The 20,212-nt window shown below is 32.8% G+C and overlaps 2 protein-coding genes across 2 annotated transcripts in view; both read left to right on the forward strand.

Moving 5' to 3' along the window:
* Window positions 1–2,015: 2,015 nt before the first annotated feature.
* LOC136969136 (protein FAM200A-like) lies at window positions 2,016–2,598 on the forward strand. The gene is made up of 2 exons (XM_067263228.1): window positions 2,016–2,036; window positions 2,149–2,598. Exons 1-2 carry the CDS (start codon window positions 2,016–2,018, stop codon window positions 2,596–2,598), a joined length of 471 nt encoding a protein of 156 aa, XP_067119329.1.
* Window positions 2,599–5,627: 3,029 nt separating this feature from the next.
* Window positions 5,628–20,212, forward strand: part of LOC136969140 (ATP-binding cassette sub-family C member 4-like) — a 60,930-nt gene continuing 46,345 nt past the window's right edge. The window contains exon 1 of the mRNA XM_067263232.1: window positions 5,628–5,710. Within this exon, the coding sequence (XP_067119333.1) occupies window positions 5,646–5,710 (65 nt within the window). The 5' untranslated portion in view covers window positions 5,628–5,645. The remainder of the gene's footprint in view (window positions 5,711–20,212) is intronic.

Genomic DNA, 20,212 nt, shown 5'->3' on the forward strand with positions numbered 1-20,212 from the left:
CAAAATCGAAGACGAATTCAATCTTCTACCGATCATAGGACGACTTCCTTCCGCAATTTATGGTTTCTGCCTGGAAGTTTGATATAAAAAATGGGTGTCCGACTACAAACAACTTTTACCTATGTTTTTTTAAACTAATAAATTTTTCTTTAAATTAACCGTTTTTTAGCGTCTTTCGTGGCGGGTCAGACCTGTCCGGAACCTCACATTTCCATAAAAATTTTACACAAATACTGGAAATGACAAAAATAAACAATTTATGTACTTTAGTTCTAAAATACAATTAATACATACATAATACAAATTGATATGATACAAACAATAATAGAAAAACTTGTTTTTTTAATTTTTTACAAAGTAACTCTATTCGGCGATTTTTTCCGCAAAAGTTGTTAATTACTTTATCATAAAAGTCGCTGGTCGTCGACTTCATCAACGTATTTAAAAGCTTTTTTTCTATCAAAAGTTGCTTTCGATAGAAAAAGAGCTTTCGCTAGCGACGACAATTTTTCCTCTGACCGAGTGTATGAATGCACTCGGTTGGACCACGAAGCAAATTCATACATTGACCTTCCTGGCCAATGTATGAATTTACTTCGTGGTCCAAAAACTGCGCTCAACAGACGCACTGGTAGATGGTACCATAAAAATTAATGACATTAAATCATATACAGTAGAGCACCGATTATCCGACTTAATTGGGGACTGGTGCTGGTCGGATAATTGAAAAGTTGGATAACCGAAAAGTATGAAAAAATACATTATTAGTATAGTGTATTAGGCCTGGTTTAAATACTGGCCTCCCTTTCATGGTCGAGCCAGTGCTGCCAGCTAAAACACGCAAAAGTTTAACAAAAATAATATTAAAGTAGCCAAGACATAATTAAATATTGTAGCGCCACATCACTAGCGGACATTTGAATTTGCCGACTAGAACGCGGTCGGTTAACCGATAAGTCGGTTAATCGGGGGTCGGATAAACGATGCTCTACTGTAATTCTTTCAGTACGTCTTTGTTCGGATCGACGTTAATTATAATATGTTTTATGTTTAAGAGTTATTTGTGAATATAGTCCGGACACGTATATAAATATTGCGATTCACTACGTAATTTAGATAAATCAAAAAATTTCCCATAAAATTTATTTAATTTAAAGAATTAAAACACGCTTGGAAAAGTTGTTTTTCATAATATTAAAATTATTAACATCTAAAAGTGATAAAAATTCTAAATATTTTATGTCTGAAAATCTGTCAATATAATTACAGTATAATTAAAAAAAATTATAATTAAATATAACTTTGCAAAAAAACGTACATAAAAATAACATTGAATACTCTTTACTTTTTAAATCTTAAACAATTCACTTAGTCAGATAGCTTCCTACCAGTGGCTAAGGAATAGAATCGTTGGAAGCGTTACACGTGTGTAGCTTCCACCAGCTAAACCGGGTGAGGTTAGTGCTCTGTAAAGCGCATGCGCCAATGCCCTCTGGCTGCTTTACACCATTCAGTTATTCTTGCCGTGGAAGCTGTCTCGGAAGCGCTTCCATTCAGCCACTGATATTCGAATATACAATAGCAATCTTATCGTTTTTTTCACATGTGGTATAGAAATTTGTAATAAAATACATAATGCGGTTATAATAAAATATTAATTTTAATTAATTCAAAGTACGTTAAAATATGAAAATTTATATTTTAGAAACTACAAGGGAAGGTCATTGGAAGGTGGAGGCGGCGCTTCCACCGCTTCCAATAACGGCATGCCACTGCACACCACACTCCTGCTACATACAGAAGTACGGTGGTTATCAAGAAGAAAAGTGATAACGCGAATATTGGAACTTAAAGACGAGGTACGTGTATTTTTGACTGTCAAGGGGCACGAGTACGGGAATTTATTTGCAGATGATGAATGGGTATGTAAGTTGGCCTATCTTTCTGATATTCTCGTACAATTGAATGAGCTGAACAGAAAAATGCAAGGTAGGAACGAAAATATTCTTACTAGTATGGATAAGATTCAAGGATTTGTAAATAAGCTAAATTTGTGGATACAGAGAATTGAAAATGGTTCGTTTGAAATGTTCTCGACTGTATGGTCACTTGCTTCCGGTAATAAAATGATGATGGATCTTTAATTAGATTCATCATCATTCTATTACCGGAATTTTATTACAAATCCTACAGCAGAGGTTCAAGGAGTATTTTGGAGACAGTGTTGAAGATATCGACTGGGTTCGTAACCCATTCGTTGCGATTTCAGAGTTTCTACCTATTCATTTACAAGAGGAACTCGCGGAATTAGAAGCAGACAAAACATTGAAATTAAAACTCCTCGAAGTGCCTTTGGATACATTTTGGTTGACAATAAAAAGTGAATACCCGGCTATATCCGAGATGGCAGTTAATATGTTATTGCCATTTTCAACTACGTATTTGTGTGAACTGGGCTTCTCGACGTTGACTGAAATTAAAACATCAAAGAGGGAGAGACTCAGATCCGTCGATGAAGGAATGAGAGTAGCATTGTCAACGATTCCACCACGGATCAGCCGTCTGTGTGCAGCTAAGCAGGCGCAAATATCACATTGAAAAGGTATGAGTAGAATTATTTATTTTAATAGTAGTAGAAAAGTGTATTTTCTACACTGTACACTCTACAGCGAATTAAAGTTCATAAATTTTAATAACGCACGAATTGGTTAACGCAACATCTGTTTAATAATAATAGGTTAGTGGCGTAACGTAATTTTATTAATAGTATAATATATACGTTTTTAAGGGGAATAACATTTTGGTGTGCCGTATTGAGTCGTGTCGAGTCATAGGTGTGCCGCAAGTAGAAAAAGGTTGCGAAACACTGTTATACACGACATGAAAAGTATAAAAATAAACAAAAATTATAAACTCGCAAACCTAGATATAATAAATATGTATCCCCCGATAAACTGGAACCTAATAGAAAGTACGCTAAAGAACATTAAGGCAAAGGAAGAGGTAATTGATTTAATAGAATTCGTATATAGGAGCAATTATTTTGAAGTTAACAATAAGTTCTACACACAAAAAACAGGCATAAGCATGGAATCAGTCGTAGGCCCGAAACTAGCAGAATTTGTTATGGTAAATATAGATCAAACAATCAATAAAATTGCAGGCATAAAATTTTATAAACGATATGTGGATGACATAATTATACTATATGACCAAGAAATAATAAAATTGAAAGAAATAGAAGAAAAAATAAACAAATTAAATGATAACATTAAATTTAAAGTTGAGAAGGAGACAGACACAGGAATAAATTATCTAGACATTAAATTAACCAGGAAAGCAAAAAGGGTCGAATTCGAACCGTTTACTAAGCCATGCGCGATCAGAAAGGTAATAAGCTATAATTCAAACATCCCACTGTATATAAAAAAAAAAAAATGTATTCAACATGAAGTTTAAAAAATCGTGAACAGAACAAGCCTACTACAGAAAAAGGAAAAACATCTTAATGACCTAAGAACTAAATTCCTATTAAATGGCTACCCTCGACGAACAATAAATAATTGGGAAAGTAAAATCTACAACAAAAGATTGGTAAATAATCAAAGCAAAGATAAAAGCAGTTTAAGATACATCCCCTTCCCCTACATTAGTGGTTTCTTCGAACAGATAAATAAAAGTTTCGATAAAATGAATATAAAATGGCACCAACCTATAAAAACCTACAAAAAAGAATCCAGCAGACTAAACCTAGCGCAAATGAACAACCAGACAAATACAACACTACTGACGTCGTTTACAAAATACCTTGCACACGTGTCCCACCAAAAGTATACATTGGTGAAACAAAAAGAAGATTGGAAACAAGATTAAAAGAACACATCGCGGACCTAAAATATAATAGATTAATCTCTGTTTTTTACGATCATTGCACAATTCATAACTGCAACATAGATAAAACTGATATTCAAATAGTTCATAAAAAAAAAAAATTGGTACAAAATAAAATTTAAAGAAAGTTACGAAATATCGACAAAAATAATATTAACAAGAACCTTAGCATCGAAATCCATAAAAGATGGTTACAACTACTAAAATTTAAAAAATCTTAAAACCTTAAAAAGTATATTTATACAATTGTAGGCGTGGCTGTGTGCAGCATTCTGGGTGTAAGACTTTGTGCGGAAGGTGACTGACAGATGTCCTCCAGATGCAACACATGTTCATTACGTAACAGACTGCGAGGGGCAAAAGCCCGAAATGCGTTTTTGTAAACTTTATGAAATAAATATCAATGAATTTTGCTAAGTGTGTTTAAATTCACCAAGTTGTGACATCAAACAAAACAGGGATTATTTATAATAACAAAATGTACACTTGAATACTTTAAACTAATTTTTAGGTTTAGAATTGTTTATATAGTTTTCCCATCTTTATTTACAAAGTGTACAGCTTTACAAACTTCTGCTCAGCTGAATAACACAAATAATTCTATTTTTAACAATACAAATGCAATTGCTGATATTCAATATAAAATTTCTGCTATAAATGGAAATCGAAATCTCGAGTTGTGGTGATATTTAAGAAGTCATGCTTACGTAGCGTAATGAAGTGATGTGTGACTTCATCCACGTTTTTTTAAAACATGTAGATGAAGTCATCCAACCAAATCAAAATATATGAAAACAAATTTGTTTATCTCAACAAAAAGAAAACAGGCACCGTTCTTTTGACTAATGCATAGTAAGTTTAAGGATTATGCAAGAGCTGTATTTCAAGAATAGTCTAGTCGCAATCCGTAGCCAAATGTTGCTGCAATTGTCACGACAAGCGATCGTGTTGTGTTCGGGGTGAATTTTCCTGTTTACAAAAACAGAATCTTATACGTCCATTTAAGAAAGGCTCAACAAATTAGAGGAAAGACAATAGGAGAAACAAGTCCTATGGACTTGTATCTCCTATTGTTTTCTCTCAACAAGTCCATACGAGAAAACGACCCGGTTTTAAGGAGAAAATATTATTACAGCAGTGCTTCGTAGTTCGAATTTAATTCATTCCAGGAGGCCGTTTGAACTCTGAGTCGTTCGAAGTATGAGGTACCACTGTACAATGAAATTTGTGACGTATGCGATAAAACATTTCCCTGTTTGTATAGTTTGACACCACACAGCATACAGAAATAAATGTTCATATAAAAGATATCTTTTTAAAAAAGTAGCAATGTTATAAGTGGGAAATCAAGAATTCCTAAGAAACAAAAAAATACTCAATATCTATAGTTTTTTAATACCGTTTCTTCTTTCATCCTAATATCCATTTACAAACATTTTCAAATTCGTTTTATAAAAGGCATAATTTCACTTATTTTTAACAAAGTACATATATAACAATAGATGTCACCATAGAGTAGTTCGATACATTTTATAAATTATTTTCAAAACATTTAACACACTAGTCTAGTAGTTGTTTTGTTAAAAATGACACTAGTGGAAGTTCTCCAATATCATATGATTGCTACACTGTTTATTACAGGTTAAAAACTGCAGAACGCTCATTAAACCTGTACTGCACAGTGTGTGCGTGCGCATCTAAAAACGTTGAGTAATAATAATTCATATACTGTAGACACTTATTAATAGCATAAAATGGAAGGAGAAAATCGCAATAACCCATATGACTCAGCTGGTGTGTTCTCTCGAATCTTTTTCTGGTACGTAATCTGTTCTTAATTGGATGATCTTAAATTTATAATTTAAACAAATTTCCGAGTTTTCTAACATAAATTAAGTTTTACGTCAATATGCTTTTGTTCAGGTATACAAGTTAAAAACATGTTTACGTGATTTCAAATGTAATAGTATATAATGCATTCGAATAGTGATTTGCGAAAGTATAAATCAAAGATGACAAGGGATATTTTCGATATTTTCGGCTATCGAACAAGGTATTAGTGGAGCCAGGTAGTTCGATAATTTTTAATTATACAGTAGAGAACCGAAAATCGGAATCAATTGGGGACTGGGGTTGTTCAGATTAGTGATTTGTTCCGATTACCGATTATGTACTGTACAAATAAATATATTAACCTGTCCGATGTTGAAATTTTTCTCCGTTGCGTGTCGTGTTGAATTTTCGTCGATTTTAAGCCTAACGAAAATTTTTATAATAATAATCGAGGCTATCGTATCGTTAAAAATTATTTCTGCATTTTGTACAAACAAAATAAATATATTGAAGATTATAAAAACATGAAAATTATACTTTAGAAGTAAATTTAGTATCAAAAACGTTCGATTCAGCACGACACAGTCCGACTGAAAATCGTTCCGATTACCGGGGTTCCGATTAACGAGTCTCTACTGTACTAAACTTTTGCGTGTAAACTCTGTTACGAGATTTTATATTAAAAAATAACTTTTATATTATTAATTATTATAAAAAAGAGAAAAGGTAGAGATATGTTTTGATGGTAAAAATGAGGTTTTGTTTAAAATGTCAATAACGAGTAAAATTTTTATAACGTTTGACCACTTTCAACATTTATCAATAGTTTAAAGATAATGTGAGTATGAAATTACCCTGCCAAGTTTGAAAACTTTTGATTCATCCACTCCTGAGGTATAATGCAATATATACTCAACACAATTTTGCAAGGTTTTTTTACACTTTGGGCTGTTTGAGCTCAAAATTACGAGAAATGCAGAAAAAACTAGGGGTCAGAATTTGACCGATCATCATGCTTTTCCTTTTTACTTTTTCGGATGTTATCCGGGAAAGCAAAAAGAGAAACAGTTGAACCAAACCCTAAAAACTCCACGCCGCCATTCCGTTGATGAAGCTCGAACCCGCGATCAACTGTTATAATTAATTTAAATTTTACCATTTATTAAGTTATTTATTCTGAATGATTTTATAATATAAAAATGAAAAATAATGTATAATTGTTTACCCATTTGCTAAACAATACATTAAGTTAAATACAGGTAACTTTTGTATAACGGATATTTATACTGAGTGATTTCGATGTAAGAGTTTATGTGAAATCAGAGGCGGCGTAAGGCGTGGGCGACGTGGGCCACCGCCTACGGCCTCGCGGTCCGAGGGGCCTCGCGCCTCGAAGCATTACTTAAAAGCCGCGAACGCAACGAAAAAAATTTACTCGTCATAAAACGATAAATATATTGACATATTAAATTTGTTTTCATTTAGAATAGCAACATTTGCTGGCGTTGCGTTGCTATCGCGGAGAATCCCCGCCAGCCGAAGCTGGTAATTTCCCAATCTGTTTGTTTACGTTACTTTCTCGCTGGATTCAAAAAATGCTTGTCTCACGCTCGTCAATTTATTGAGAATAACAGTTATGAACTGCCAAAAGACGTTAAAAATGAAGGGTAGTCAAAAAGAAAAGGATGTTCGATTATGAAGGCAACGCTCAACCTATACGGTCACCCAAAAGCCGGTATGAAACAGATTTTTAACACTATGATTGATTCTATAATAAGCAATATGGATTCGAGATTTATGTCTTTAAATCAACATTTTGAAAATTTTGGTTCTCTCTATGATCTAAGCAAGTTAAAATATATTCCAAAAGAGCAAATATTAGAAAACTGTCAAGATTTACACTCAGTCCTGCGAGTGGGTGAGAGCAGTGACTTCCAACCTTACGAATTATATGAAGAATTACAAACAGTGATCCCAAATTTACACAACTTCATTAAAGATGTGAAACAGCTGCTCCAATACATAACAGAAAATAACTTGAAAGAAATTTACCCAAATATTTACATTGTCGTTCGAATTTTGTTAATAATACTGGCAAGTACTGCATACGCTGAAAGGAGCTTTTCAAAATTAAAACTAATAAAAAATTATTTAAGAAATACAATGAGTCAGGAAAGACCCAGCTTTGGCAGTTTATCTATTGAAACATATATAGCATCTACGCTGAATTACGATACAATTATTAAGGAGTTCAGTAAGGCTAAAAGCAAGAAATTTCTGTTTCTTTAATTCTTTTCTTTTTTTTTTTTTAATTTTTCTTTAATGTTAGTTAAAGAATAAAGTTTTCATTTTTATGAATAAAAATTTGACAGTTTCAACTGCTTTTTATTTTATAAAATCCGTCTTCTTGCGCCACCCTAGGGCCTCGCGAAATGTACCTTGCCCATATCAAATTTAGGTCTTGCCCCGCCACTTTGTGAAATCCTCTATTTATATTACGCTAGTAATTTTCCTTCAAGTATTTTTCCTAACAATCTTCATACAAAATATAAAAACTATTCTGTACTAACAAGTATGCAATCTTAAACAATGGAAATATCCTTTGGACCTTTGCGTAAGCTAATTGCTGCATAAATTGTAATATTTTTTCATTTTACTTTTCTGGCTTTTATATATAAAAGATGAAAAGTATGGCGATCGGTCAAAACAGATCTTTCAAAATTTACATTTTTGAACTCAAAACATCTTGAGACATTCAGAAATGCAAAAAAAAAAATAATAAATAAATAAAAAATAAATAAAACTAAAATCGCATGTAATTTCTGTGAGTATGGATGTATAGTGTGTGTGGGAGAGAGAGTTTTGTTCACTCGATTTCAAACCTTAATAACGCCTGCACTTTTTGTCGAAATTTCTGAAATTTAGCAGGAAGGTTTGCTTATTGGGGACGTTGGTGCTATTAAATTTTGATAGTTAAATGTAAACAGGTGGGGAGATAAATGGGTAGTGTTTATCTCCAGTAGGATCAGTATTAGCATTTACAAATTTTTATAAAATCCATACCTATTCTCAAAAATTAGCTTCTTGCCTTTAAATAATTAAAATATTAAAATATTTAATATTTAATAATAAAATATCATAACAGATGGCGCCACGAAACGTTGCAGGAAAAGGTAATCAACTCGTTTCTAGATTTTTCAGTTTAGATGATAAAAATAGTATTTAGTTGATAATAAACGTAAACAAGTTAGTTAAAGTGATAAGTCATATCAATAGTGAGTTATCAAAATAGTTTATCTCGTTAATAGAACTATTTTATGCAGTTTTTTATTTTTTGTAATTCATGTTTAGTTAAATAAAATGTTTTCGATTAAATAAAACTTTTCTCTCATACAAAAGAGACAATTTATATTTTAAAAATTTGTTTTGGAACGTAACCACGCTATTTATAAGTAATGTAGATCTGTCATAACACGACACTTTGAAACTTAACTACCGCGTTATACGAGAGCTACCTGTATTTCATATTTTTTTTGAATAAAGAATTTAGAAGAAAATTTAAATAATAATAATGGGATAAATTTTAAATTGGCAAAATGTAAACATTAAAGGGAAGTGGACAAAACGTTTTACCTGAACTACCGGGGAAGCCGGGATCGAATCCAGGCTGGAGACCTTCGGAAAGTTTTCGTGTGGGGTCTATTCCGTATACGTCTGGCTTCCTCTCTTATCACCGGCGCCCACATTTTGGGACTGGTAAAACTCAACATGAACCTCATGAAAACCCCCCTTAATATCTACAAAGGTCTACCAGGAGGTTTTTCTATAGAAAAACAGTCCCGATTTAGGTGTTTAAAAGGTGAAAAAAATACTGGACCAGCCTATTGACGACGCGTGAACCCGCGACCAGTTGGCAGTGTTCAGCAGTTTTATCCACTGGGTCACTGGTAAAATCGTGATGAATATAAGATGACAATAAAGATAAAAATTGGATATTCAGTCGAACCGTTCGAGTTATATTATATATATATATATATATACACTCTATTTATATATTAAATTAATTCTGTTTAAATTGTAAAGAGAGCACACGTCATGACATTGCTTTCATTTTGATTCAAACGGAAAATATTTGATATTTTAAATTTTTTCATAAATTTATAGAAGCATGTAACAATTTTGTATTCGGTCAATATACAGTTATAATTATAATTTATTATAAACTTGCAATATAGGTCAGTATATATTTCTGTTTTGTTGATATGAAAAAGTACACGCGATTAAAGAAATGCCAAATATTTTCTAGAATAAATTTACACATCTTTAATTTTAGCTGATATTTCATCGCATATAAAAAATATTTATAATCAAATCAATATGGAATCTACATAAATTAATAATAAACTTCTATAATTACAGTGGAACGTACTGTACATATAAACAGTGAATTTACACAATAAAAAATCAGCTTTAATAAGTAATATATATATATATATATAAACAAACTAATGTATATAATATAGAAATACGTGGAACGAAAATATAATTATTTCATATAATAATAGAGTAACAGTATGAATATTTAAATCAGCAATAAGTTGCTACAAAAGTATATTTGTTATATTTATAGTATCTTAAAATATTAAATAGTGAAACACGAAGAAGACAGACTTCACAAGTGTTTCAAAATGGTGATGCGAAATATAAAACTAAATTTTAAAAATCCAGAAATGAGTTGTTAACATTCCCGGCAAATTTTTGTGGCGCCATCTGTTACGATATTTTATTTTTAAAATTTTTATATTTTTAACTGTTAGGGGCCGTCCATAAATTACGTAAGGGAAATTTCGGCCATTCTAGAACCCACCCATCTCTGTGTAAGAAACCGTAATATTTTCTTTGATCTCCCTCCCCTTTCCTATCTTACGTAAGATTTAGGCATGATTTAAAAGATTTTAACAAAACAAATTTTTTTTATGAAACCCTAAAAATCTTAGGTCCAAAATATATAATTATTAATTAGTTAATTAATATGTACTATTATTTATAAAGACTTTATGCGAACAAATTTAAAAATATAAAAATTTAATGAATTCGAATGAACAATTTATTTTAAGAACTTTATTTTTTAATTATCAACAATCTTTTCGTTATTATCATCATTAATCAACGTCATAATATTAATTTTTACATTAATTTTAATTTTCACAAAAGGACACAAAAAACTTTGACAGATCGACTAGCTACTACACGTGCAAACAGAAACGTCATACAAAACAAGAGAGAAAAACCACCACACTACCTTTCTCCCATGATAAAAAATGTGTAGAGCGCGAGTATGCTAGCGATTTATCCCCAGATATCGGCTGCTCTGTACTACTACCAACAGAAGTGAAGCAAAAGATCTCCAGCTATAATTGCGTTTTATACGCATTCTTTACTCACTGTTTCTCGTCTAGGGGTTTAAATAGTATACATATACTACACACTTGTCATTAAAGCCTTCCGACGCCCATTTTATGCAGCGGAGAACGCTTTTACCCTAGATGCTGGCTGCTCTGTACTACTAATATTAAAAAGAAGTGACAATTGTAAAACTGTCACTTCTTTTCAATTGTAACTGTCACTTCAACTCCTCCGGTAAAACTGACCCATCAGACAGAAAGTATAATTGTCTAGTTTTCTTTCCTAATTAGATTATAATACATCATTAGGTAGATAGGTCTAAACTTTTTCCAACAAAAACATATTTTATATGTTTTTGTTGGAAAAAGTACAAATGGTATTGAGTTGCTTATAACTTCTGATCCTTAGACATGAAATGTAATATAAATGTATTCCATCATTAACCTCTTACTACATCATAGCTAGATAAAACGTGTAATTGTTCTTAGAGTACAATATATGGAATATACTTTTATGTTTTTAATATATTTTATAATGTCAAACATGATGATTTTAAAGAAGATCAAAGTATGGATAAAGTCTATAAAATAAGAGACCAAAGAGGAACAAATAGTAATTCCTAAATACGTATTCTAAATTAAACAAATGCCTGTTGGCTGGTTGGCTGAGCATGGCTTCATCAAAGAAAGGATTTACAAATAGGTTCAAAACAGGTGATATTAGATGGAACAAACCATGTCACGTGTCCTGATGTAAATAAAAATAGCTAAAAAAAACTTCCTCTCAGAATCACTGGGAAGGATAATCAACACAGGAGAACCTTATTATATCCCAATAACCACAAATTTTAATTAAAACTAACGTTTTCGACCATAATCACGATCTTCCTCAGACTTTTGATCAGTACAATTCGAATATGGAATGCGTCGAACAATATGTTCTATAGATATAGTTATAGCTATAGAATTTCGGGATTTGAATATATATCTGAACTGAGGGGACCGAGACGAGTTCAACGATACGCTACTTTTGGACCGGAGACGAAAAATAAAAAAGTTATCATACTTTTTTCCAGCGATCGCGCGATGATCGGGAGTCGCGTCGCTCTCTCCGCTCTAGTATCGCGTGTGTAACAGGCAGTCCGGCAAGTCGGCCATATATACCTTCAACAGAGGCAAATGCTGATCCACGAGCACACAGATCGTCTGCAGTTGGAGTTAAGTCCTTTTCGCACGTCCCCGCGCTCCTCGACCTCGGGGCCTACGGCCCCTCAGCCGCCGACACTCTCGCTATCGCTCGCGATCGACTAGTACAACGAGCCGCTTTCGCGGCTTGTCCAACAAACCTAACCTATCCCTCGGGAGACGACCGTAGTCCGACGTTATGGTTTGCAGACTTTACTGCAAGATGGCAGCACTAGCAACTACGGTGCCGTCTGAATGATAGCATTAAAAAAGTATAACAACTTAAAAACTATGACCTTCTTATTTTTTGTCTCCGGTCCAAAAGTAGGTACCGTTGAACTCGTCTCGGTCCCGAGTTCAAATATATACTCAAATTCTGAAGTTCCATAGCTAGTAATCTATAGTACACCCATATGGTTGAATTAATTTAAAATTCCAAACATTTAAAAGCTAGAAGATAATAAAATTTTAAAAAATATCTCATTTTTGGTTAAGATATGTACGAAGAGAAAGTATACCATTTAAAAGAAAGTAGAATTATTAATTAATGTGGCTTGTGCTCGTCATTCTCTGTTATCTGGCCCGCTGTGAAAAAAGTTTAGTGACCCCTGGTCTAACTGAAACACCACGACAGAAGAGAAATATAGTAATGACATTCACGAGGACGATAAAAACGAGGTACCAATATAAAAGTAATTTTAATGTATAAATTTCGCTCCGGTGGTTCGGTTTTCCCGAAGGGGTCATTATAGCAGATGTATCACACCGGAATAGATTTTAATCTCTTCATTTCTTAAAACCTTTTGTAAACTTAAAATATGTATAGATAACTTCTATTTAAATGTAAATTGTTTGTGTAACATTAATTGATGTATTAAGTAATTTAATAAAATTTAAATAGTGTTTATGTGAATATTCAATTGGATTCACTTCTGGGTAATGATGGTTTTTTTTTACAATTCAGAACAATAACTGCGAGATTAAAGTTTCTTCTAATGTTTAAAGCAGCAAATAAGTTCTGCTGTTTGGACATTTTTCAGAGCGACAGATATTTATGATATAAAACTAAATTATAAATGTTGAAGTATTTTAAATAAACTTTGTTATATTGCAGAACATTTACTATATTTAGTGAAGTCCTTGCATAATGCATTTATTCAAATATTATCAAGTTGTGTATTGTATAGTACAGAAAATAAAGTTGTTAGTTACTTTCTTGATTCCTAAAAAGTTGTTCAAGAAATAAATATTCTTTAAATAAAACTTAAAATTATTGAATTGTGTGATATTTTTGTAACAAAATTCTACATGGAGAATTTTGACGCTCTCTAGTGAAATCTCGCAACTTTCTCGTAAATATTAACAAATTCAATGAAAATTTCTATTGATACATCTTCAACAAAATGTTTAATAGATAATCATCTGCTGAAATTACAACAAATGAAATAAAATGAAATTACTGAAATTTATTAGATATATCAATATGTAAACTTTTACAGAAATAAAATATTAATTATTTAATGAAAGAAATCATTGTTGTGTAAACCTTTGGTTCTGACTTATATTTTTAATAACAAAATATCACAGTTTAACAACTTTTTTAGTACGGTATTCTGTCAGAACTAGAAGTTGTAATTATGTGTTAAACTAATGACATCTGATTACGAACCTGAAAGACTGAAAATGTTTATGGGAAATAACTTTTCATTTGAAAGTTTTTGTGGTTTTTTTTTTTTTTTGTATATTATGTGCAGCCTGACTTAAACTTATTAATACACTACAAAAAACTATGGGAGGTAGATTTTAACTTATTCAACCAAGTTATTTCTAACTTTACGTGATTCAAAATTATGAAGTATGCAATAACAACACTGACCACCGGTAGCCGTTTCTGGACAATCAGACAAAATACCTGTCTTATTGTCCAGAAACAATGTTCTGTCTAATTGTGATACGAATTAAATCGAAATATTAAAAATGACAGTACAATTAACAATGTAGAAGAAGAAAGACTGTTCTCAAATCAAACGAAACAAGTACAAAACATTATTGTAATCGAATTGTGTAGATTTTGTTATTTTTGAATTAACCTTGCTTAGGAAAAGTGTATAGCATTTTCTATAACAGTCTTCGAAACACATGTCAATTATAATAGGCACGAAAAATAAAATTCACATTTCCACAAGATTTGGATTTTCGAAGAGCATATAAATATGCGTCTCATTTTCGTTGTCAACATTATGCTCTACTCAGTGGAAGAAAGTATTTACACATTTCCTGACAGCAACTATCGCTCATCACAGCTCAGACAAAGTTCCATTAATAAAGAAAGCACCAGAACGTTGGCATGTCTCAAACGAAAACATTTTCGTAATATATTAACCTAAGTTTATTACATTGCTCATAATAAATTTTACGAATTCTATAAAATTACAACAAAATCATCCATACATAACGTAATACTATTTTTTGTGCTTTACAATTGTCACTTCTTTTTAATGTTAGTAGTACAGAGCAGCCAGCATCTAGGGTAAAAGCGTTCTCCGCTGCATAAAATGGGCGTCGGAAGGCTTCTAATGACGAGTGTGTAGTATATGTATACTATTTAAACCCCTAGACGAGAAACTGTGAGTAAGAATGCGTATAAAACGCAATCATAGCTGCAGACCTTTTGCTTGACTTCTGATGGTAGTAGTACAGAGCAGCCGATATCTGGGGATAAAGAGCTAAAGACGTTAATGTTGTTACAAAGTAACATGTGGAAAACTAAATTTTTACTTTTGTTTTAAATAATTTATAATAATTATATTTTCGTGTCAAGTATTTCTGTTACTGCACACGTGTGTGTAGGGAATTGTGGAAGTGACGTCACGCTCAACATGTTCCCCACCGGTCAGGGAAAATTTTCCTGCGTCAGTTGTCCCTACATCAGGGGTGGCGAACTTATGGCACGTAAGAGAAATCATCTGGCACGTGAAGTATCATATGATTTTTGTCTTTTTTAATCATCTTTTCTGTTTATCACCTGATCATCCTTTTTTAATCAGATTTTTTACATTTATTCGACTTAAAGCGTATTCGTTTAATTTCTTTAAATATCATTATTCGAAGTCTAAGACTTTGGCACGCATTAACATCTTTAAAGCTAACTATGCTTACAATATGGCACGCGGACTCAAAAAGGTTCGCCATCCCTGCTCTACACGATTGTCGTGTGTACGCGTATTCGCGGGCTAACGACATCATTTTAACATTTTTAATGTCGCTTTCTCTCGTAGATGGAATGTATTATGGTGAATTAAAGTAATTCGTTTTGTTAATATCGATGAGTCCCTGCGTGTTTCTTAATAAAGTTGTTCTTAAACGAAGCAAATAGCCGGAAATAAAAAATCGTTCGTAACTTTTAAACGGTTGATCGTAAGTAACTTTTTTTAATACCAATCGATTCAGCGTGTCAAATTACAACTAGATATGTCTATGTCTATTCGTTAATATTAAGTTTAAGACCTTTTTCAGCTGGATACCTTTTGCTTTACTCTAATTGTAAAATTATTAAGTCCGACTTACTGAAGATACACACAACCCCCTTTAGCTCTCCACTGTTTCGATTTTTAATCACCAAAATTCAATTGTATCCATTCCTCTAACAAACAACCCTCTGCAAAATTTCTGAAATTTTCGACAAAAATCCCAGGAGTTATTAAACTTCAAAGCTGAACAAAATCGTGCCCCACACACACCTTAAGCCGAGACTCCACTAGCGTAAAAACGGGCGTAAAACCTCTCGTCGTAAAAGCCTTTAATCACGTGACCATGATATTTTACGCCTGAGCAAGTCGTAAAACCAGCGTAAAAGCGAGTTGAGCAGTGTTCAACTTTCGACGCGAATACGGCCGTAAAACGGTATCTTTTTTTGTTTTTTTAACTCTTTCCGTCCTGTGGGCACTAAGAGGGCCTCTTTTAGTAGGCCCATTATGGGTTGGCCAGGCCCACAATGGGGCGACCGAGTGGTGAGGGACGGGGCCCGACATATCCGAACGGACCACCCCCCGAAAAATTCCTGGGATTATTCGACCCGCTCGGATTCGGTCCCGGGTCTCCCAGAGCAAGAGGCTGCCACCTTGACCGCTCGGCCATCCGGCCGTCCGTGAAACGGTATCATCCACCAATCAGAAGTCAGTGAAATCTAGGTCATTGTGACACGGTGCGAAAATGGAGGAAAACGAGCTTTTGTGTATGTTCTTTCGTGGCTACTCTAGAATAGATCTGGAAAGATTTATCAAAAACATCTGAAAGTATTCATGTATTTACGACAAGAGGTATCCCGATTATAATAATGGATGCCTAAAACACGCGATATGGACGGCCAAATGAAAATCCTTCAATTTCGAGGAGTATATAATAAAAAAGCTAAGCTTATAAGTGCTGTATATTATCTAAATAATACGATAATAAAAGTTAATATATGAAAGTAAAGATACTATTTTTACTACATTTGTAATTATAGTACAGAAAAAACTCGTAGAATATAATCATTGTCTTTATATCGATATAACACGTATACAACCGTACAGGCGTAACTTCGACAGCACCGTCGCCGTAAAAAGTTCGCTAGCCGGACCTCCACCGCAATCTGAGCGCAAACGCAAATAGGTTACGTGATTAAAAGTTTTTACGGCGAGGGGTTTTACGCCCGTTTTTAAGCTAGTGGAGTCTCGGTCTAACACCCATACATACAGGAAAAAATCCCGAATTCTTTTTGCATTTCTCGACTTTTCAAAGTGACCTGAGCCCAAAGTGTAAAATTCTTCCGGGATGTCATTTTTTGACCTATTGCCATACTTCCCATCAGTTATATATAACAGCCGGGGAATTGCAGTCGTGTAAATCAAAGCTGTAGGAGTAAATTATGCCATGCGAAATGTAAATTTTGTTTCTTAAAATTGAAATGAAAGGGAATATATGAAGTCTGGAATTGAAAAATTAAATTGCAAACGTTTGTACGAAAAATAAATAATGCGTAGAAATTGTGGAACGAAAAATGTGCGCTGTTGCTCGTTTTGTTTGAGAAAATAGTATATGTATTTAATACATTATATCGAATGATACTGCAACTTATATTGTTTGTTATAATAAATTTAAATATCATAACCACACTATTTGAATTATTTATAAAATAAAAAATTAAAAATGTATGATAAAATACATAACTTTAAATATAAAAATATATTCAATAATAAAGACGTAAAAAATATATTTTGAACGCTTGACAATATATAAATAAATATTGTATATTTTTACATATTTAAATATATATTTCGTCGTGGATTTTTAATTTTGTTACGACGTAAATTTTGAAAATATCCGACGTCATAAAAAAATTTTAAACGTTTCCGGGAAGGTTAAGTAACTCGTTGTTGGATTTTCTTAGGTTTTAATTCATTGGGATTATTATATCTGTTGTATTCTTCAGTTTTTTAATTATCATCATTATTAAAACCCTATAACAAAGTACAAATTGTTAGTTTGTAATTTGTTATAGGTTAATTAATCTTTATCAAACGCATGCATACTAATCATTTTAATATGGTATGCATATACTACACTTCTTACAGAAAAATCAAGAAACAAATATAAAAGTAATTACGTCTGGACTTTTATGTTGTCTTATATTATAATTATACACATTTAACTCTTCCGCTTTTCCTCTATCAAGTTACAAGTCACGTCGCACATTTCGCAACTTTTTACTTCTAAGCAATTGAGAAGCTTATTACATGGATTGTGTCAAGCCTTGGTTTGTTTGTTTCGTTAAGTTATGGCAACGCAACATTTGGTCGATTTGCCTGGAGAGCATGCCTTCCGGGAGATCTTTTTAAGGGTAACTGGCTCCTATTCAAGCGTTACAGAGGTGAAGAAAACCCGGAAAAGTCCACGTGGCCAGCACGACCTGGCGAGGCGCGAACCCACGTCACGCCTTGGTAATTCAAATATAAATTCAGTAATTATTACTAGCGTTCGAATTTTTTTGGTAAAAACCAATCTTCTGGTTTGGCAACATGACGGGTGTAACATAAAAGGCTCAAACACAAGATCCTTTAAAACACTTTCAAAGTGCCTAAAATTGTCTACTTTTGACATTTTTGCTTTTTTACTCTACTTTTAATATTTATACTCGATCTGCCATCAGCAGTTAAATTATTCCTAACGAATCTTGCTGGATTTTCCTTCTATTTAACATGCGGAAGTTGAAGTTGTATTGTTGATTCGTAGTATTGATTGGCTAAGAAATCGCAACTACAAACATTTCAAGCTTAAAAAGCCAGGGTACCGATCGATCGGTGCCTTCGGGGACAAAGGGTTAATTAATGTTAATAACACAGATGTGTGACCAAAATTTTCAAAAAATATCGTATTAAATAATACAAATGTTTTAATCCCAATCATCACTTAAATATGTTTGGGAGAAATAAATGATGTAGCTAAAATTAGTTTTAACTAATGTTAAAAGTTAAAACTAGTTTTATCTAAAATCAAAACATGTACAGCAGAAATTCTAGTTTTAACTAGACAAAACGGGTTTTAACAATGATATCCAGTAAAAACTAGTTTCAACTAGTTAAAACGCGTTTTTACTGTAACATATATATCTGTATCACAGGAACTTAATCTGGATGCTGATCGGTCTTTTTATATTCAGCTGTGGTTGATGTGAATATTTTGTGATAGTAACAGATATGTAAAATAATAATACAGAGAATAGTAAATCATAGGAAACTTTAATGAACTGTATTGACTGAATTATGCTTTGTATCATCTTTTGTATTATTAAAGCTATTATTATATATTATTTTCATTAGCAAACCATCCCATGATAATGGATCGTGTAAAAAAGAAAATATAGTGAGGATTTTTTACAGTATTGTTTTACCTCAATAATTACAGCAGGAATTAGAAACCGCAATGTATTATTTGTTGTAAGCTTCGTGATGAACTCAAAACGATTTTTAATCAGAAAGCAACACCGTAGTTCGAAGCACTTTTTAGTGATAAAAGTCAACTACAGAAAATAGCTTACTTGGTTGCCACCTTTGACATCTTGTGACATCTGTTGCCAAATGCAACAGGTCTCGATTTGTGTGAAAAGATCCGATCATTCCAAATGAAACTTCAGCTTTGGCAAGAAGATTGGATGAAAATAAAATTTACATGTTGCCTACCTTATCTGCTTTCTTTGAGGAACATGACGTTGAACCTGATAAAAGGATTACGATGATAATTTCTGTGAAAGAACACTTGCAAATTTACAGACGAAATTTTATCGTACTTTCCAAATCTTCCTGACACCCCATTTTCACTTGCCAAAAGCCCATTCACAGTCAAAGCAAGCTGAAGATGTTCCTGAGACAGCACAAGAGGAGTTCATTGAACTTATTAACAGTGATGCAGCGAGAACTGATTTCTCTACAATGCCAGTTACAAAACTCTGGATCAAGTATTAAGGTTTAACACTTCCATCAACAATGGAAGTGTTAAGCCTTAATCCTGTCCCTCTCCCCCGTGGGGAGGAATTTCGAAAAATCCCATCTTAGTGTGCGTGACGTACCCTAACTGCGTACCAAATTTCAACTTTCAACTCCTAACCGTTTGGGCTCTGCGCTGATTATTATTATTATTATTAACAACTCGTGTCGATTATATATATAGATTAGAACTAAATATTTCACAATATATAATTACATATTGTTTTTGTGATTGATCACTCTGCTTTAATTATGTCCAGTTTGTAACAATGAAAATACATCCTTCTATTTACATAACAGCAGCAAAATTACAGTTATGAAGTAGAAACGAAAATAATTTTATTGTTCGGGGTCACCACAACATGAACTTCCCAA

This window comes from Centruroides vittatus, unplaced genomic scaffold (assembly GCF_030686945.1).
Source record: "Centruroides vittatus isolate TY-2023 unplaced genomic scaffold, ASM3068694v2 contig_1743, whole genome shotgun sequence".
Lineage (NCBI taxonomy): Eukaryota > Metazoa > Arthropoda > Arachnida > Scorpiones > Buthidae > Centruroides > Centruroides vittatus.

What these genes read in the sequence shown, in the direction of transcription:
- LOC136969136 (XM_067263228.1), top strand. Translation starts at nt 2,016, where the DNA reads ATGGATAAGATTCAAGGATTT. An exon ending in TGGATAAGATTCAAGGATTT is followed by an intron (nt 2,037 to 2,148) that starts GTAAATAAGCTA and finishes ATCTTTAATTAG; the next exon opens with ATTCATCATCATTCTATTAC.